Consider the following 19,144-nt stretch of genomic DNA (forward strand, 5'->3'; position numbering starts at 1 on the left):
CTCAGCTCCTCACCTGCAACAAACATTGTACATCACTTCCCTTCACTGAACAGCACCTCTGACCCAGAAAAAGAGGACCTAATTAATTCATTTGATTTCTTTCACAGCTGTTTGGATAGAATTTTTATAAACAAACACCCTAAATCCAATAAGGTGAGAGAGAAAAGGGGAAACTGTAACTGCAGGAAGATTTTTATGTAAGTGGCAACCCAAGACTGTTTCCCTAAGTAGGGATTGGGCAGAAACACACTAAAATGGGGCTTAGGTTATAGAGGCATTCAGAATGTTAATGTATTTGGTATGAGGATGTTTTTGGACATTCAATAAAGACAATATTTCAAAACTTTTTCATATCATCTAGGTTCTGTTATATAACAATCTACATAATAATTTGATTTTTCATGATAGGACGATTTCCTTCAAAGAACACTCAGCTTATTTCTTTTTTGCCTTAGCTATCAGGAGGGTCAAATATATATTTATGCTTGATTCCAGCAACTGTCCTTAGCTAGGTGATTTTGGCATCATATTTTTCTCCTTTGAAAGTATACTTTTGAGACTTCATCCTTTCTTTAATGGCCCTACTGTTTATAGGTTTTTATGCTTCATATTATAAACCACCTCACATTATCCTTAAAAATGAGCATACTGTTAATAATAAAGTTTCCTGTAATTTGTGATTGTATGGATTTGTAGCAGTTACATTTGGGAAAAGAACAAAACAAGAGTTAACAATTATACTTCTTTAAATTGAGATCAAAAACATTATGTCAAAACATTATATGGTCTCATTCATTTGGGGAATATAAAAAATAGTGAAAGGGAATAAAGGGGAAAGGAGAAAAAATGAGTGGGAAATATCAGAAAGGGAGACAGAACATGAGAGACTCCTAACTCTGGGAAACGAACTAGGGGTGGTGGAAGGGGAGGTGGGCGGGGGGTGGGGGTGACTGGGTGACAGGCACTGAGGTGGGCACTGAATGGGATGAGCACTGGGTGTTATTCTATATGTTAGCAAATTGAACACCAATAAAAAATAAATTTATAAAAAAAAACGTTATGTCAATATTACATGCAAAACCATTTGGCATGGCAAAAAACCATGCCAAATAACATTTTAATAACAAGTGCAAAAAAATAAAGGGACAATTCCATTATAGAGAACATTCTTACATGATGTAAGACTAACTCTGTTTAAGAATAGTGACATTGCCTATAAAAATTATCTTTTTTCACCCAGCTAACCACAGAGAAGCCTTAGGTACAGAAATGTCTCCCTGACAATGAATAGCTCTAGGAAGTAGCGGAAGATGTGATATAATCACTGAAAGAATAGGAAAATATATTATGCTGTTTGTTTATTTATGGAAGAAAAAGAGCTACTTAATTTTCTTAGTTCTTAATGTTGCTTTTAATATAGAAGGAAACATTGGTTTTAATGTTAGGTTATTTTAGATTATTAGAATTTTTTTTTTTAACTCAGACTCTTTATTGTAATCAAGTAAAAACTGCCCAGACCCCTGGGATAGATTATTAGAATTATTGACATGTATAAAATGTACAAATGACTTAATTCAAATGAAAGAATATATAATAATTATATAATGTATCAATAATTTTTAGAATAACTGAGCTGAACTTAATTCGTATGTAAAATCTGCTCTTCATATAGTAGAAAATTCAAATTTTATTTCTATTAGCTAGTTATTGAACATGTATATATTAGACAATATGGAAAGAACTTTATGTACTACATTTTGCCTTATTTTTATGAAAATTTCTTTTATTGTCCATAAATTTTAAGCTTGTGAATATTAGTTACTTACATACTTATATCATTTATAAAAGTAAGAATCAAACTAAGTCACCTTTGTATTATATACTGCAGAAGATTCACAGTGACAATAATCTTTTGAGTAATAGTATGGATGACTTTCTTTGTTAATCTAAGACTATTAGACTATAAGCCTCATTGCCATGGGCTTTGTCTTCCCAGCTCCTCATGTAGATCAGCTAATAGGCCTCATCTCTACATCTTCCTACCTTAGCTCTTAAGCCAATTATGACCAGTCAAGGGTATGTCAGCAGCCTCAGGCTCATCATTTAATGGTGAGAACTGAGTCAATTACCAACGCATCTTTGATCGTGTATGATGTGGGAGAATCTTTAAACAACTATGTATCTCTCATCCAGCTTACTTTCTATGAAATTGCAGTACCGTCCCAAGTTTGTTACCTGGGGCCCCTTATGTAGATCTTTAAAAAGACAACTTTAACAAAGGAAGGGAGGGAGAAATCTCCCATGGAGAGGAATTTCAGATAATCTATTTAGATACTCCACCCTCAAGGAGATGAAGTATAACTCCTCACTCCCTAAATGTAGGCTGTATGTAGTGACTTCTTTACAAACTGTACAGTATGAAAAGTGGAAAAAAGAACTTTAGAGGGAAAAACTTGACAAACCCCATCTTAGCCAGCTAGTCAATGTCAACATCAATGATAAGTTGTAATAACAGATACCCCTGATATGTCAAGAACATGGCACTCTATTTCTGTGGTCTTCCTCTCAAAAACCCTTTGCCTCAGAGTATTTATGAGGAAAACATCTGCAAATCCAAGTGAAGGAATATTCTACAAAATGTCTGACAGGTATTCCTTAAAACTCTCAAGGTCATTTAAAACAGGACAGTCAGAAACTGTCACAACCAGTAGGACTAAATGATGTGATATCCTGGATAGAATTGTGGAACTAAAAAGACATTAGGTAAAAACTAATGAATTCTGAATAAAATACGGACTTTACCTAACAATAGTGTATCAATACTGACTTCATTAATTATAACAAATAACCACATTGTAAGGTGTTAATAATAGGAGAAATTTGGTATAGGGTATATGGGAACTCTCAATGTTATCTTAAAATTTCCATAAATCTAAAACTTTTAAAATATGTTTATTTAAAAAAAAAAGAACCAGTATAAGAAATGATACTGTTGATAGAACCAATGCTTTGTGGCCGACTTTGCCAAAAGCTTGTTTATATCATCTTACTTAATACTAAGGATAATCTTATGAAATGAGTACTGTTAAACTCATTTTATGGGCAAGGAAATTGAAACATAGGTTAAGTGGATTTCTTAGGGCCAAAATCTAGGAAATTGTGGAGGAAGAACTTCAATCCAGACTAACTCTAGACTACATGCTTCTTTTTGTCATATTTATATAACCTATTAGCAGACATTGAGCACAAGAAGAATGCTTATTTAGCATTTTTCCAAAACTAGCAGTCATCAGGCTAATAAGGAAGAATAAGGAGAAAATCCATGCTTGCCAAGAAACAAAATAAATGTACTTCTAAAGGAAACTGAAGAATTGAGGTTTGAAATAAAGGCAGAAGAAATTCAAGGAACGATGAATCTTACTGAAGAATTAACAATGAGATGCTTGTATTCAGAACTTTGACTCTTGAAACTTTTGCAGACAGGATGAAGTTGGTCAAGCATATGAAATGTGTTGCATAGTAAGACATACATTGTCTAACACACAAGTTATATTGGAGTTAAAATATCTGTCAAAAAATTACAAAAAAGTGGAGAAAAAAATCTGAAGCACCTGAACATGAACATGACTGCTTGTTTACTGCCTCTTACCCCAGATTCCATTTAGGATTGGATATCTCCATGAGCCCAAAACACAGCCCTCTGAGCTAGGGCTCTGTTACACAACTTAACTCATATTAGTCTCTTTTTCTGGAGCAGGGAGAAATGGAGTTCATTATCAGTACTCTCAACTGCCATTCAATGTGCAATTATAAGTTTCTATGCACGTTCTTGCCTGAGTATGATCTACACCAGGCAGTGACTCAATTCTGATGCCTTCCCTTATCTATAGGATATTGGTTCTGCCTGTGTGCTCCCTGACTTTAACGTTCAATAATGTCATCTATAAAATGAGACTGTGAATATATGTATGTTACAGATTGCTGTTAGGATTAAATGAGATAATGTCTTTTTAAATTTTCCACATAATCTCTGTGATCTAATGCAGTGAAGCTAGTAGTTGAGTGTTTCATTGCAAAAACTGAATAAGAGGCACCTGGGTGGTTCAGTTGGTTAAATATCCTGCTTCAGCTTAGTTCATGATCTCAGGGTCCTGGGATCGAGCCCCACAGTGGGCTCTCTGCTCAGCGGCTTCTTCTTCTCCCTATTTGATCTCATTCGCTCTCACTGTCTCTCAAATAAATATATAAATCATATTTAAAAATTGATTAAAATGTAATCATATCTTAAACATTGAATTTTTCACTTAAAAACATATTAATATACTTGTACTCACCAGACTTTTGGTGTAAATACAAGGCCATTTGTTGTGGTGGTCTTTTGCACACAGCTTTGCATCGTAGTGTCACTCTTTGGAGTTCTCTTAATTTTTTGCATCAGGCATACTTCTAACCCAGTCTATAGTATCCAGCTTTGATTCACTTAAACAACAGACTTCCATTATTTTTTAAATGGAAGAGTTAAGATGATGTTCTTACCTTTTTTCTTTATGATCACAGAAAAGTAACAAATAGAAACCAAAACACTGGGGATCCCTGGGTGGCTCAGCTGTTTGGCACCTGCCTTTGGCCCAGGGCGCGATCCTGGAGTCCGGGATCAAGTCCTGCGTCGGGCTCCCGGCATGGAGCCTGCTTCTCCCTCCTCCTGTGTCTCTGCCTCTCTCTCTCTCTCTCTCTCTCTCTATCATAAATAAATAAATAAATAAATAAATAAATAAATAAATAAATAACCAAAACACAAACTCCTTCTTTGACAAAATTGGAAAACGTGTTAAATCCCAAACCATATATATTAAGCAGAATGAAGGTAAAGATGGATGCAGAAAGATACCAAGAGAAAATTCCCAGGGTTACAGATCACCAACAAAACCAACAGAACACAGTTCTCTAAGGTGGAATATCATGGGGAGCCAAATCTACTATTCCTAGTTTGGAACAAATGCAACTGATGACCAGGGTAATGCTTCTCAGATTGGCATAAAAGAAACAAAATATTGGAGAACCCCTGGAATCAAACTGAAAAACCATGTTTATAGGAAGCAGTGTACTGGTAAAGTAGGATTGAAAAAAGATTATGAATTCTGAGTTGTATTCTCAGATGGCAGGAGAAGAAGTAAAGACTAAATAAAGGCTATGATTCAAACACACACACAATTTTGTAAGATGAGAATTTTTGCTGGCTTGAGGTTCAAGCCTGGATCCAATCCAGTATACGCTACTGCAAAAAATTGTGTCAGGAGGTACTCATTTGATTCAAAGATGGGCAGAATTTTAAAAAGGATTGGGAAAGGAGGTGAGGTATAGTCGGCTTGTGTTCTGTACCAGGGGGGAAATCTTTTCAGGAAGGCTTCACTAGAAGTTGAATGAGACAAAAACCTTACTTTTTCACTGTTACCTCTTGTACTTTTTAAAATCAAAAGAAATTTTGTGCAGTATAAAAAAGAATAAGGGCTTTGAAAAAATAATAAATTCATTTAGACATTTGCAAAAAAAATCTGAATATAAATCCTTTCAGCTTTTTTTTTTTTACTCTTTTTATCCAGTCTTCCATTGGTTTTGACCACATGTAATTTGATAGCAATTTCTTCTGATGGCTTTCCTTTATCAGGCCTTTCACAGAGGCATCCATTTTACAGAAACAACTTCTTCTTTTGCATTAATATTTCATTAGTTGTGTTATATTTATTTATATCATTACAATGATGTAACTGCCATAGCAAGCTGAGAAACAAATACAGTTGACTCAGCAAACATAAAGTTAGCTGGTGTGAACAGAAGCATATGTGTTCTAAAAAGTGGCCTGCAAAGCACACGGGTTCAGTGTACTATATAGGCAGCCCATGTTTTTGAGAAAAATCAGAAAGTAGTGCTTGCTGATGGATTTGTTCAGTGGATGTTAGAGGAAACTACGTTAAGTATGAACATGTGTCCTTATTGTGTTCTTGTTGCTTTTGAAAATTGTTCTCCAGAATATATAGTTTTAGATACATGATTATAAGTCTTAATTTTACTCAAAAAAATATTAATTGAACTCCTACTATATACCTCAAGCATAGAAACAAGTGAAAGTAGGTATTTCATCTACTTGCTGAAGTCAAACAATATTAATAAGATGCTACTGCTGGTTTTATTGATGATATGCTAAATAAACTAGGTGCAGAAGATACTAACAAAAGAACTTAGTTGCATTGACTTGCTTCATGCATATCTTTGGAGTTCTTCAGACATTGAAGTTGTTTTAACTTGTTATATTGATTTTACTTTAGGGTATGTTTGATAAGGAAAAGCTTTTTTTTTTTAATGGTTGTTAAACTTTTTGTTTTTGTTATTTTATCTTGAAGCTGCCAGAAAAAGTTATAATGGACTACTACGAGAAGTATAAGCCTAGAATGAACGAGCTGGAAGCTTTTAATATGGTAAATCTCAGAATTAAACATATTAAATTGGGTATGTTGCTAGGGTTCTGTTAAATTTTATTGTGGGACCAACCAATCTATGTTGTTTTTCTCTTACTGCAGAAAAATCCTTTTGGATCATTTCCTATTTCAAAACTATATTAGGTGTCAGTAATGTAATAAAGAGAACACATGGTAGATTTCTCTTAAAGTGTATCATAAACGTACAGAAAGAAATTTCAGAGTTCTTTGAACACATATTGGTCTCAATGCAGTTATTTCACAAGCATTCCTTTTAATGAATTTCACTCTTAGTACCTTTGAAAGCTCTCTATCACATATGTGTGACTGCCTTTGGATTCTAACTCAAAGTCATTCAAAGGACATTCTCTTCCTATTATCATTAAAGAAAAACTTTTGATCTCTGCAGTATTCATTTTCTGAAGATGTACAGTTGGTACTGGAGATTTGGCCTTATAAAAATTTCTGTAGATACATTTTCTTAAACATATGTGTTAACCTAGTCTTTTTTTTTTTTTTTTTTTTTAAGTTCTGTCATTCCCTTTTATTCTTTCTTTTAGTTGAAAGTTGTTCTGGCTCCTTGTATAGAGACATTGATTCTTCTAGATCGACTTTGCTACCTGAAGGAGCAGGTAAATTATGTTATTTAAAATATATATAACAAGTATCTTCATTATCCAGTAAATGGATCTGCTTATATCTAGGATAAGTTTCTTATTACATGTACCAAGTTTAAATACTCATTCTGTCTTCTTTTAAATGTAAACATATGTACAACAGATGTTTTCAGCAAAGCTGCTATAATAAAAGCTTATATTCTTTTAATTGTATGGTAATTACTATACAGTAGGCAGTAAACACAGCCGTCGTATATGATATATTGTATAGCTAAAATTAATAAAGGCCAGACATTAAAGTATATGTGTGTTTCATTTTATAAGAATTTACCTTTTATGTCACTGTTGGATTTTAGACATATGCACTCTGCAGTATAAAAATTACTTACTGATCAGTGAAAATTGCTTTTGTTTTTTTTTTCATAGTCTTGTTTTATCTATGTTGATTGCCCCCCAAAATTGTTTTCTTGGTTATCTTTAGGGAAAATGTTTTTTTGCAGATTTTACTCTGAGCTATGGTCAAGAGTTATGTGAAGTGTTTAAATTAAACCCATATATGGGTTAGGCCTTGTGTTTCTACCATGATGCCTTTATTTTAACAATTTTGTTTTATCATAGGGGGTAATTTTACTTCTCTTTTCAACAGACTATTTGGAACAAGTGGATTTTAATAAAAGTTTGCTTTTGTTCTAATTTGTATTTTTAAGGAAAACGGGAGTTTTTAAATATTTGAATACTTGTGTACTTTCTTAAGCTATCAGTCATCTCAGAATCACTGGAAATCTTAGGTTTCCAAGTTTATAGGTGACAGAATCAGGCATGTTTTACTAGGTACTCGCTATTTCCCTTTTCAAAACAATTTCCATTGACCTAAATAAAATAAGTAAATGATATAAATAAATAAATTGACCTACATTCCTGAGTTAGTATATATATAGGACACTATAATCTGACCCTTGTTTCCTGTTCAGTATTTAAGACCCTTGATATTTACTTAATAGATTGGTAATGAAGTGACAGAAATCTTACAAATATTAATTTGTTAATACTTTAGTTTGTTAATACTTTAAATATCGTTTAAATAGTATCATTTTAAATAATATTTTTATAAGAGTAACATTTAGAGAATTTTAAATGAAGAATATAAAAAATTTTAAATAACAATAATTCCATCTTTCAGCATTATTTTAAATGTTTGGTATATTTTCTAGTCTCTAATATATGTATGCTGCACATATATGTATGAGTACATTATGTCTACTTTAATTAAAATTGGAATCAAGTGAGAAGTACAGTTTTGCATCTAATTTTATTTTATTCAGAATTTTCTCATCTCATTAGATATATTACAAAAGCTGAATAATCTTTCATCATGTAGTAATTTAAGTAATACCCAGTTGTTTTTGACCATTTTTCACAGTTACAACAAAGAGTAACCTTATAGTTCATTATGTATGTGTGTCTTCATTTCTGAACCGTAATTTCCTGTAGGTGAAATTTTAAGTGTTCATTTCATTCAACAAAGAATAATTTTCTTTTATGTTTATTTTTTGTGTTGTTATTTTACAATATATAGTCTGACTCATCTCATTCTTCTCTTCAACAAATTGCTATATATTTAAATCACTTATCAATTTGCAGGAAGATACTGCATGGGCTGCACTTGTGAAGTTGTTTGATCCTGTGAAATCTCCCAGATGTTATGCTATTATTGCCCTGAAGAAGCAGCAATGATTTCAGTTGAAGCAAGGTATTAGATGTATCTGTTTGTGGAACCTATTGCTAATTTTGCTCATCTAAACATTTGTATTTGTTATGTAAATATTTGAAAAACGTTGCTCTATATTTTAAATAAACAATAAAATTATAGCTAACAACAGAATACCACAATGCATTTTTCCATTGTTGAAGCATACATTAATAAAATCAGAACTCATGAAAATATTTTAAAAGGATTGACCTACATTCCTGAGTTAGTATATCAATAGGACACTGTAATCTGACCCTTGTTTCCTGTTCAGTATTTGAGACCCTTGATATTTGCTACATACCACTTTTTGACATTTACTGACTTAAAAACTTTTATTGACAGAGGAATGGTATAGGTGTATATATAGTAAAATTAGTTGGTATAGAAGATCATTTGCATTTTCTTCCAGATTTTGAAAGGATTTTCCCATGTTTTCCAGAGGGGAAATCCACATTTAAAGGAAAGAAACACCCAGGAACCAGGCAGACATAAAAAGTGCTTAAAATGTGTTTTAATGTAAGTTACATGAGGAAATAGTCTGTGCCCTTAAAGAAATACACACCTTGTGAGATATGGACTTTAAGGATAGAAGAATAATTTTTTGCTTTGGGTTGTGATACTAAGTTTGCAGCCAGTAAACGATCGGGTATTTTGTATAGCTAGTGTAATGTTGGGGAAATTAGCATTTTTTAAGCTTTTTATTTGGAAAATTTCAAATGTGTTCAGAAGTGAAGAGTCTAATGAATCCCCATGTACTCACTACAGACTTCAGTAATTGTCAACATTTTACCAATCTTCTTTAATCTGTACACTTACGAGCATGCACACACTCACATTTGCTACCCCACCCCTCATTCCTAGTTATGTAAAATTTTGAACTTCTTCCCTGAGGTCTAAATACTTATATAACACTATTTTCTCCTTATAATAAAGAAAAAAAATTAATATGTGTAGATCTCTGTTTAGTATAGAGAAGTGAATTCCAACTCTTTCAGTACCAAAGAAATTATAGTTTTTATTAGAAATTTGTGTGATTCAAGCTAATCCACATGATATAACCTGTGAGGTTACACCAAGATGATAATATCTCAACAAAAGCAAAGAAATATAACATTGTGGTAGGACTATTGCTTTATCAGTATAAATCCCAATTGCAATGTTTGTAGACTCTCATCTCATAAAAACTGCTCTTTTTTTTTTTTTTTTTAAAGATTTTATTTATTTATTCATGAGAGACAGAGAGAGAGGCAGAGGGAGAAACAGGCTCCATGCAGGGGAGCCCGATGTGGGACTCGATCCCAAGACTCCAGAATCACGCCCTGAGCCAAAGACAGACACTCAACTGCTGAGCCACCCAGGCGTCCCATAAAAACTGCTCTTGGAGAGCTCATTTACAGTTGAGCTAAAGAATGTGGGATATTGGCAGGAGCATAAGTTATGACAGTTACATTCTAACTAGGCCAAATTCTTAATATCTCAGCGCCTCATTGGTAAAGTGGGGTTTCATTTAATTTTCATTTTAGAAACATTTATTGAATGATTATCAAATGTGTCAGAGGTTATGCTAGCCACTGGCAGCATGGAGACAGAGGATATGTTCCTCCTTTTAAAGAGCACATGGTCTAGTGAAGAAGACAACAAAATTACTAATTATAGTTATCAGTACTATAATTATTGTATAGGGCTAAGAAGGCCAGGACATAGGATCCTTTATGATATCTTCAGATAGATAGACTTCAAGGGAAGAAGTAATATTAGTAGCATAGTTGAGATTCATGTGAGTTAAATTGTTGTGTGTCCTTGTGTAATCACTTTAGTATTCAGTATGCCTCGATTTCTCATCTGTAAAAATAACATAAGAATAGAATTAACTTATAAGGTTATTACGCGGATTAAAGGAATAAATATCTTATTGAACTCTCCCAAAATATCTCCTGGCAATCAGTTAATAAAGCAAAACGAAGTTTATTAGAACTCTCTATAGTAATAGAGGATTCCGCCTTGACAGTCTCTGAAGGTAAAGTCAGGAGAGGATTTATAGGATTGTGAAGTCTAGGCTCAAGTGGTTTAAAAAAGTGGCTCTTTTCAGGTGGGCACCAGATTGCAGTTTGGAAAAGTTTATGACAATATTTTTGTGATTAGTATCTATTGCAAGGGAAGGGTCTTGGTGCTAGTCTTCATAAGTAAACTGTTGCTTGATAAGTGAGTTCTTTGCCATGATGACCAGATTGTCTGAGATAAATTAATATATGAGTATTAATTGTACCTGAAACAATGAAATTATTTATTGGTCTCAGTTCTTAGATCCCATACTCCTGTCATATTAATGCAGATGGTTGAAGTTCTCAATGTAAAGCAATTAATACCTGGCAAATAATATATATATATAAAGCAAATAGTATAGCATGGTAGCCATACATTCAGATATATCAGCAATTCCATTAAATATAACTTAAATGCTTTAATTCTAAAACAAAGATAGACTTATTTTTTCAAGGAAAGTTAGAGTCCAATAACATGTTAGAAGAAATACATCTGAAACAAGCATATAAAAAGTTCAAAATTAATAGAAAAAAGGCATATTTGCAAATACATCAAGAGGAAAGTGTAATACAAAGGAGCTCCTAGTTAATGTCAGGCAAAAAATGTTCTTGATAAAGAGAAGCCCTTCATAATGAAAACCTTTCAATTTACCAGGAAAATACAATAATTAAGTTTGTATTTAGTTAATAACATAATCTCAATATATAAAACAAAAACAACTATAAAAGAAATAAATCTACAGTCATGCTGGGAATATTTTCATGCTCTCCCCATCTATCTTATGGAAAAAGCAAAGTCTTAAAGATACAAGATTTGAACAATAACAGAAGTAAAATTGACCTAATGGACAAATACAATAAACTGTTCCCAACCACTACATAATTTTTTCGAGTAACTGTGGAATTTTTACAAAAAATAACCATGTCCTGGGCTTTGAAGTAAATTTTAATAAATTTTCAAAAAATTGAAATTATAGTTTCTGATCACAATGAATTTAAGCTAAAAAAAATGTTTAAATCTAAGTAGAAAATTTCCATATATTTTAAACTGATAGATTATACATCTAAACAACTTTTGAGTCAAAGAAGAAATCACAGTGGAAATCAAAGTATTTTGAATAATAATGAAAATAATTGAATTATAATGATAACACTGCACATCAAAACTTGTGGGATAAGCTAACCCATGATATAAGAAAACATGAGCTTTGAACACATTAGAAAAGGGAGAGACTAAAAATCAAAAGATTAATAGTGAAAAAAATACACAGAAAGATGATTAACACCTCCAAAAATTGGTTCTTAGATAACTAATAAAATTCATATAATTCTGGCAAGACTAATCATTAAAAAACTAAAACATTCAAATAATCAGTATCAGGAATATCAAAGAGAACATGCCAATCAATTTACCAGTACATTTATGACTATAAATTTACAAAATGGAAAAATGTTTCAAGGAAACAATATGCCAAAACAGCCTCAAGAATGAAAATATGAATATTTTTACAACTATTAAACTAAATCTGCAATTAATCTTTTATTTCCTACATCTCAGTAAAAGTACTTTGTAGATGTGGCACAGAATTCAATCAACCACTGTGTGCCTGCAATCGTATAAGACTATTCTAGACACTATATGTTGGGGAGAAACATTCATAGAAGTAGACTCTGACAGTTCCTAATCTTTAGGAGTATATAATCTATTCACTGAAACACATATGAGAGGCATATGAAAGAGTTAAGATTTAAAAAAAAAAATTTTTTTAAAGATTTGTTTGAGAGAAAGAGAACAAGAGGGGTGAAGGGTGGGCAGAAGGGGAGAGGGAGAAGGAGAAGCAGGCTCCCCGCTGAGCAGGGAGCCTCATGTGGGGCTTGATCCCAGGACCCTGGGATCATGACCTGGGCCAAAGGCAGACACTTTACTGACTGAGCTACCCAGGTGTCCCAAGTTAAGATATAGATAATGACACTTGGGAAGAAAAAAAAGTGTCTACGTAAACACACAGTTCTTTGCTATGAACGAACTTTGTCCTAGACTATTCACTTCTTTTTCCATTCTCCTCTTTAATTATAGGTTACTTTAGGTTGTTTTTAAATGTGGTCAGTAGAATGGCTTATTCTCAGGAAGGAAGACTGTTTAAGAAATAATCTGCTATGTGAAATATGTGCTCTGGTAACCTGTGACCAAAGGAACTGAAGTCTCCAAACCTCCCCAGATGGTTTGTACTTGGCCAGTGATGCTACTGGCTGCATGTATGGGGATTTATTAGTTGATGTATTTATCTCAATGGATTGCCTCATTAAGTTTGCAGATGTTCTGTCAATGGAAGACCTTTAAAAAAAATTATACTGTTTTTATTAGAGTTTTCCAATGCACAATCCAGAATAAGAGAGTTAACACATTTCAGCACAGAACAAAGTAGCATGTATTTAAATCTCGTGGGAGGAAAAGCCTTTAACTTGTACTCAGACAGTTATGATTGAACATGTTGAATTTAAGGGAAAAAAAGGGAAAGTATACAAATTCCAACCTAAAATCACCATTTGGTCAACAGGGGAATCGGTGTGCATCAGCTAATCATGTTGAACTAAGTGTACATATATTCTGAGTTAGCTCCCCTCTCAGGAAAGAATCCAGCCTTCTAATACTGCTACAGCTCTGTAAGAAAAAGGCTCAATGATGGTTTTCCATCAAGCAAAGTATACCCAAATAATGTGTTTCAAGGGAAAGATAAAACAATTCCAGATACCATTTGATTATAACAACAGACATTTCTGGTGTTCTGGTGACTTCAGAATATTTCTAATTTTAATAGACAGTATAGCTGCAGGTAAACCTCTATGAATAAAGGCCTAAGGAAGAGACTTTAAACCATAAAGAAAAAATTAAGTGCTCCGTTTCTATTTAAGCTAACTTAAAAGGACAGAACTAAAAATAAAATTGAAGGCAAAGGAGGTTTATTTTTAACATATAGAATTCTGAATATCTTACTGTGTATACAACAGTGCCCAGAGTCCAAAACTATATTCACGTTACCAGTTTATACTAGGTTCGAGAAGCCATCCCTAAAGGGCAGGTTATACTCTACTTAAAGAATGATATTTAGAAGTTTTGAGGGTCAACATTTAGAGTATAAATACTGAAAGCTATTGCAAGATAAATTATTTTCTTGGTTAACTTTTCTCTCATTAAGAGCAAATACTGTTGTTTATCTTGAAAATAAATGAATTTGGAATTCTTTAAAAATATGCTTCATATTTTAGGTCTTTTAGCACAGTTTTAATACCAGCTTTTGTTAATGAGATTACTGGTAATATGTTTTCATTCTAATAAATTGGTTACAGATGCTTGGAGAAGAAAGGATTTCATTAAAATTATTGCCATTAATAGCATAGTTCCTACCTTTAAGATTAATGAAACCATAGTAAATTCAACCAAGATCTTCTTACCATTCTTTTATTATGAAAATTGAAACTAAATCTCATGGAGCTTTGTTTAGTTAAGTAAATTAAGTAATGTTACTAAGACCTCTGAAGGTCTTAGATCATAGTAGCCTGGTGGAGATACATCATGTACCCATCATGTCCTAATTTTTGGATTCCAGCCTCTCTACAAGATGCAAATATGTAAGAAGGATAGGATAGCTGTTTGTTGGCCAGATCAGAATTCCATCTTTGAAAGATAAGAAACAGAAGACCAAATATCTGTTACTTTCCAAAGAGCAGAGTATGCATCTTTTTCATCAAGTAAGATATTAGAAAATCCAACAGAACTTCAGTGAACATCTGTGAACTGACTGCTGGGTGCTTTCACATTTCAATCGAAATTCAATTACAACAAAATAATTTAGTAACACGCATTAGGGATATATATCCTTAATAATCATAACAGTAATATACACCCAAGGAGCAAGCAGTAATATTTGAGCATGTTTCGCTTGTTCCTCATTGACTCTAGGAATTTAATTATTATCCCGAAAGTATAGTGATTTGAATGCCCTGTATCTACTTAAAGACTACCCTTTTGTTCTTTCCTTTGGTCTTCCTCTGTGTTCAAATTCAGTGGGCCAAAGAATTAAGGTCTAGGACTATATTTAAAACTATACAAATAAAGGAAAAAGAAACCAAAAAACCCATGTAGATGTGTTTTCCATAGAAATGTATTCTCATAGGAAATACATTTTAAGAGGTATTTCAGCTTACTGTTTTCAGGTTTAAAAAAAAATGATTGACTAATAAGAATCCCATTGACATTCCAAATAATGTATTCATTTTAACTACTTTAGGTAGTATATTTCATACTTAGTTTTTATTGTCTCATAAGTATATGATAAGGTATAATCAGAACTTTGTAATTTAAAATCGAAAGTTTCATCCTGAGGCCACATTTGGAAGAATTGAACGCTAATAATAGTGGTTAATTATATTGGGAAGACCAATGAAAACCAAGAAGTTTCCTGCCTTAAGACATTAACTTTAGTTTTAATTTTAAAACAAATCTTAATTACTAAAAATAAACCTAAAAACAACTGCTAATTATTAAATATCAAATACTTTGGCATTTTACATGTCATATATAAAAGGGTCATGAAAATAATCAAGGAATTTTATAAAGAGATCCGTTTATAAATTTGAAAATTCCAAAAAAGATTTTGAAGGTAGCCATCCAAGCAGATGTCCACACATCATAATGTTAAGGCAATAACATTCCCCAAAGCTGGTGAGCACAGAGCAATGCATAAGACTTCAACATAAGAGTTACAGGGTGTATTTTTTAGTTACCAATACTGATCTTTCTGGACACTAAAGTGATAAATAAAAATTGGACTCTACTCCAATGACATACTTCCTTGTCCAAAGATTAGTTTCCAGTTATGAATAATATATGGGAAGCAAAGATTAGGCTTATTTTTCTACATCACATTTTTCTCAAGTAAGCTGAGCATCACTTATTTTTCTCAGCTAAACTGAGCTTATTACTCAAAAATGCAGTCTATGAACCAACAGCATCAGCCTCACCTGGGAGCTTGTTAAAATGCAGGGCCTCAGTCCCTACCCCAAATATACTCAATTAAAATGGGTATTTTAAGGGGATTCCCCAAGTGTTTAACATTTGAGAAGTCAGTCTTAAAATGGTTCCTCTGAGATAGTTTTATGCCCAAGAACACAGAATACCCTGCCAGGCTCTGTAGTGTCTACTGCATTCCATTCCAGGGTTGAGGAGTATGCAAATCCTAAGGGTACTCACAGCCTTACCCTAAATGGACCTACATATTGGCTCATGCTCAAGAGGTCTGTATCTAAGAAGGTTAGATCCCCCTTTCCTTCAGTCACTGCCAAAGAATAAATACAAAGGAAACCAGAATTTCACAAACCCCTTCTACCTTCAGCCTACATTCTTTAAACAGGCATTACTCCAAGAGGACTTGTTAATAGAAGTTTTGGGTTTGAATTGTGGGCTTTTTGTAACATTTCTCACAACTGACTATGGCAGTGTCTTTTAATTACAATGTAAAAGATTTAATGTGGAAGTAAATGTTAAGAATGTGAAAATATTCTGTATTATCTATATCTTTCAAGACTCTTAACTTATAAAAAATATATATAGCAATTATGAACAACTTTTTAAAAGGCCTTCATATCTTTCAATGGACTTTCCACCCCATAAACTGTGCTTTGCCTGTTTATCTCTGATTATGGTATCTTTTCACCCACCAGATCTTTTCATATTAATAAAGATAGCAAACACTTGGCATGAGAATTTGCATAGAATTTATTAAGAAAGTCAAGATACGGGGATCCCAGGGTGGCGCAGCGGTTTAGCGCCTGCCTTTGGCCCAGGGCGCGATCCTGGAGACCCGGGATCGAATCCCACGTCGGGCTCCCGGTGGTGCATGGAGCCTGCTTCTCCCTCTGCCTGTGTCTCTGCCTCTCTTTCTCTCTCTCTCTCTCTCTCTCTCTCTCTCTCTCTCTGTGACTATCATAAATAAATAAAAATTAAAAGAAAAAAAAAAGAAAGTCAAGATAAAGTGAATCTATTGAGGCAAACAAGTCAGGTTCTTGGGCTAAAGTTCAAGTTGGTTTAACACATAGACTGTCATTTTTACAAATCCATGAAAAATGAGCAAGAAATTTGCCTCTTGACAAATTTGGTCATGCCACTTAAAGGGCTTACTTTTTCTCTTTTTGTTAAAAAGAAGTGAAGAAAATATATTTAAGTTACTCATATTCCCACTATCAAGTAGTTCTTTTCAGTTGGTCCAAACGCATGCATTGTTTGTATTTGCCTTAACAGTCAACATACCCTTTTGTATTTTGCCTCTTTTACCTAGTACTATATAAGAAACATTGTCCCATGATTCTATACTGCCTTCATAATGATCTTTTCTAATGACTTCATGAAAGTCCATCCTAATGAGATATATCCTGTTTACCCATTATTTTATTGTTAGAACTTTAGGTAGTTTCTAACCTCTTGAATAGTCTCCAGCCTAGATATCTGTACATAAAATACAAGGAAACATAGGCAAGCAATCTACTAATGACTTGACAAAAATCAGTTACCATAGCAAGTCTTCTACGTAAACGTGCCAGTAAACTTAATTCAAACACACCCTCCAAAAATGCACGAGTGGCCAGTCACGAAATAAAAAAATAAATACAAAGAACTTTTTTGAGTGTTCCATCTGAGTTTAAAAAATAACCTATAATTTAATCTTTGTTGCAAACTTTCTCTGGACCAAAGAAACCACCTACAATCTAGTAAATGCTAACAGCATATAGTTTAACTGAAACTTTGAACAGACCCAGCATGCCAGTTTAAACAGATGTCATAATCAAAAAAATATTTACCCCACTTACATGTATTAGTTAATAGATGTCAAAATAGCTAGTTTGACAGGAAGAGAAGAATGGGACCACTTCAGTTATAGATTTCATTGAATCTCCCCAGAAGTCCCATTTTTATTGGCCTTATATTCAGTCCAGAGGTGTTGCATAAGCCCCTTCCTGGCAAGCAGGAATACATCATCAATTTCTTTGACAGTTTTGAAAGTCTACTATTCAAATTGCTCTTTCACCATCCCAGTCTCCATGGAAGGTTCCAATATGTTAACATAATTCCAGATTCAGTATCCTCAAATGTGCTGGCATCTGAGCAGCCCTCTCTGAAGGAGTCTTCTTGAGTGGCCAGATCTGTTTAAAAAATTTTAGAGGGGACTTCAACTTTATATTTCTCTTAAATACATACATACCATTCATACAGAGTGTCCTTGGCAACTACTCAATTTTTAAAAGGTTTTTTAAACTCCAAATGACATGAAGGTTATAATAATAATGCCAAGTAAATATTTATTGAGTGCCTATGCCGTGTTAGGTGCTGTTCTAAGCACTTTATTAACTTATTCAATCCTCACAATATCCTGAAAGAAAGGGACTATACTTTCTTCTGCTTTACTACAGAGAAAATTCAGATACAGAGAGGTCAAGCAACTGGCTCCAAGTAGGAGGCAGGAAGAAAGCTATGGAACAGTAAAGTCAAGATTCAATTTAGGCATCTGACTTGAGAGTCTAACCACCTAACCACTACAGTAACTGTCTTACCACTGAATTATTTGGGTGTTCTGTGTTGGTCTTCTTCCATTTTTTCAGTTTCCTTTTGAGAAAAGTAAGATATTGCTGGATGCATAACTCTGTAGACCTCAAGCAATTGATGATTTCTTGGTTGCCCTGCCTCTAAATGGGTAGGTATCATAGTCTGCCAGTCAGATGAAATTTTTTTTTCAAATAGCTAGAATAATATCTGGGGTTTTTTTCCTAGAAAATCTGAAAAATGTTTCAGTACTAAGTGAAGGAAAATATATGTGCAACTAAAATCATATGTAAAGTAATTTTGAGTTTTCTGTTTGACATAATAATAGATAATTCCTTTATTTGTTTATACTGGAAAATTAAAGCTGAGACTTCAAGTCACATTTCCCAAAATTGCCTAGATAAAACGTGGAGATGCTAAAATATAAAATAAATGAGTTATGGATGATATTCATTCAGGTGGCACATCTGGAACAAGAGACAAGGTCAGTCTCAACATCATTCTTCTAACATGTAACTAACTCCTGCTTCTTTAGCAGTGACCATCTTCAGCTCACTTTAATGATCCTATTTTTTTAAAGATTTATTTTTATTTATTTATGATAGACATAGCGCGCGCGAGAGAGAGGCAGAGACACAGGCAGAGGGAGAAGCGTGCCAGGAGCCCGA

The 19,144-nt window shown here is 33.4% G+C and overlaps 1 protein-coding gene across 8 annotated transcripts in view; it reads left to right on the top strand.

Annotated features, from left to right (window-relative positions):
* Window positions 1–19,144, top strand: part of METTL25 (methyltransferase like 25) — a 158,634-nt gene that overhangs the window by 98,919 nt on the left and 40,571 nt on the right. For 7 of the 8 annotated variants that reach the window (XR_011994895.1, XR_011994893.1, XR_011994890.1 and 4 more), the window contains 3 exons: window positions 6,399–6,473; window positions 7,034–7,105; window positions 8,732–8,840. Coding sequence is in view for 1 of the 8 variants with exons in the window: in XM_072724505.1 (XP_072580606.1) it covers window positions 6,399–6,473; window positions 7,034–7,105; window positions 8,732–8,824 (240 nt within the window). In the remaining 7 variants the exon portion in view is untranslated. Of the gene's footprint in view, window positions 1–6,398; window positions 6,474–7,033; window positions 7,106–8,731; window positions 8,973–19,144 lie in introns of those variants that run through there. The other variant, XM_072724505.1, reaches the window with a different exon arrangement.

This window comes from Vulpes vulpes, chromosome 10 (genome assembly GCF_048418805.1).
Source record: "Vulpes vulpes isolate BD-2025 chromosome 10, VulVul3, whole genome shotgun sequence".
Lineage (NCBI taxonomy): Eukaryota > Metazoa > Chordata > Mammalia > Carnivora > Canidae > Vulpes > Vulpes vulpes.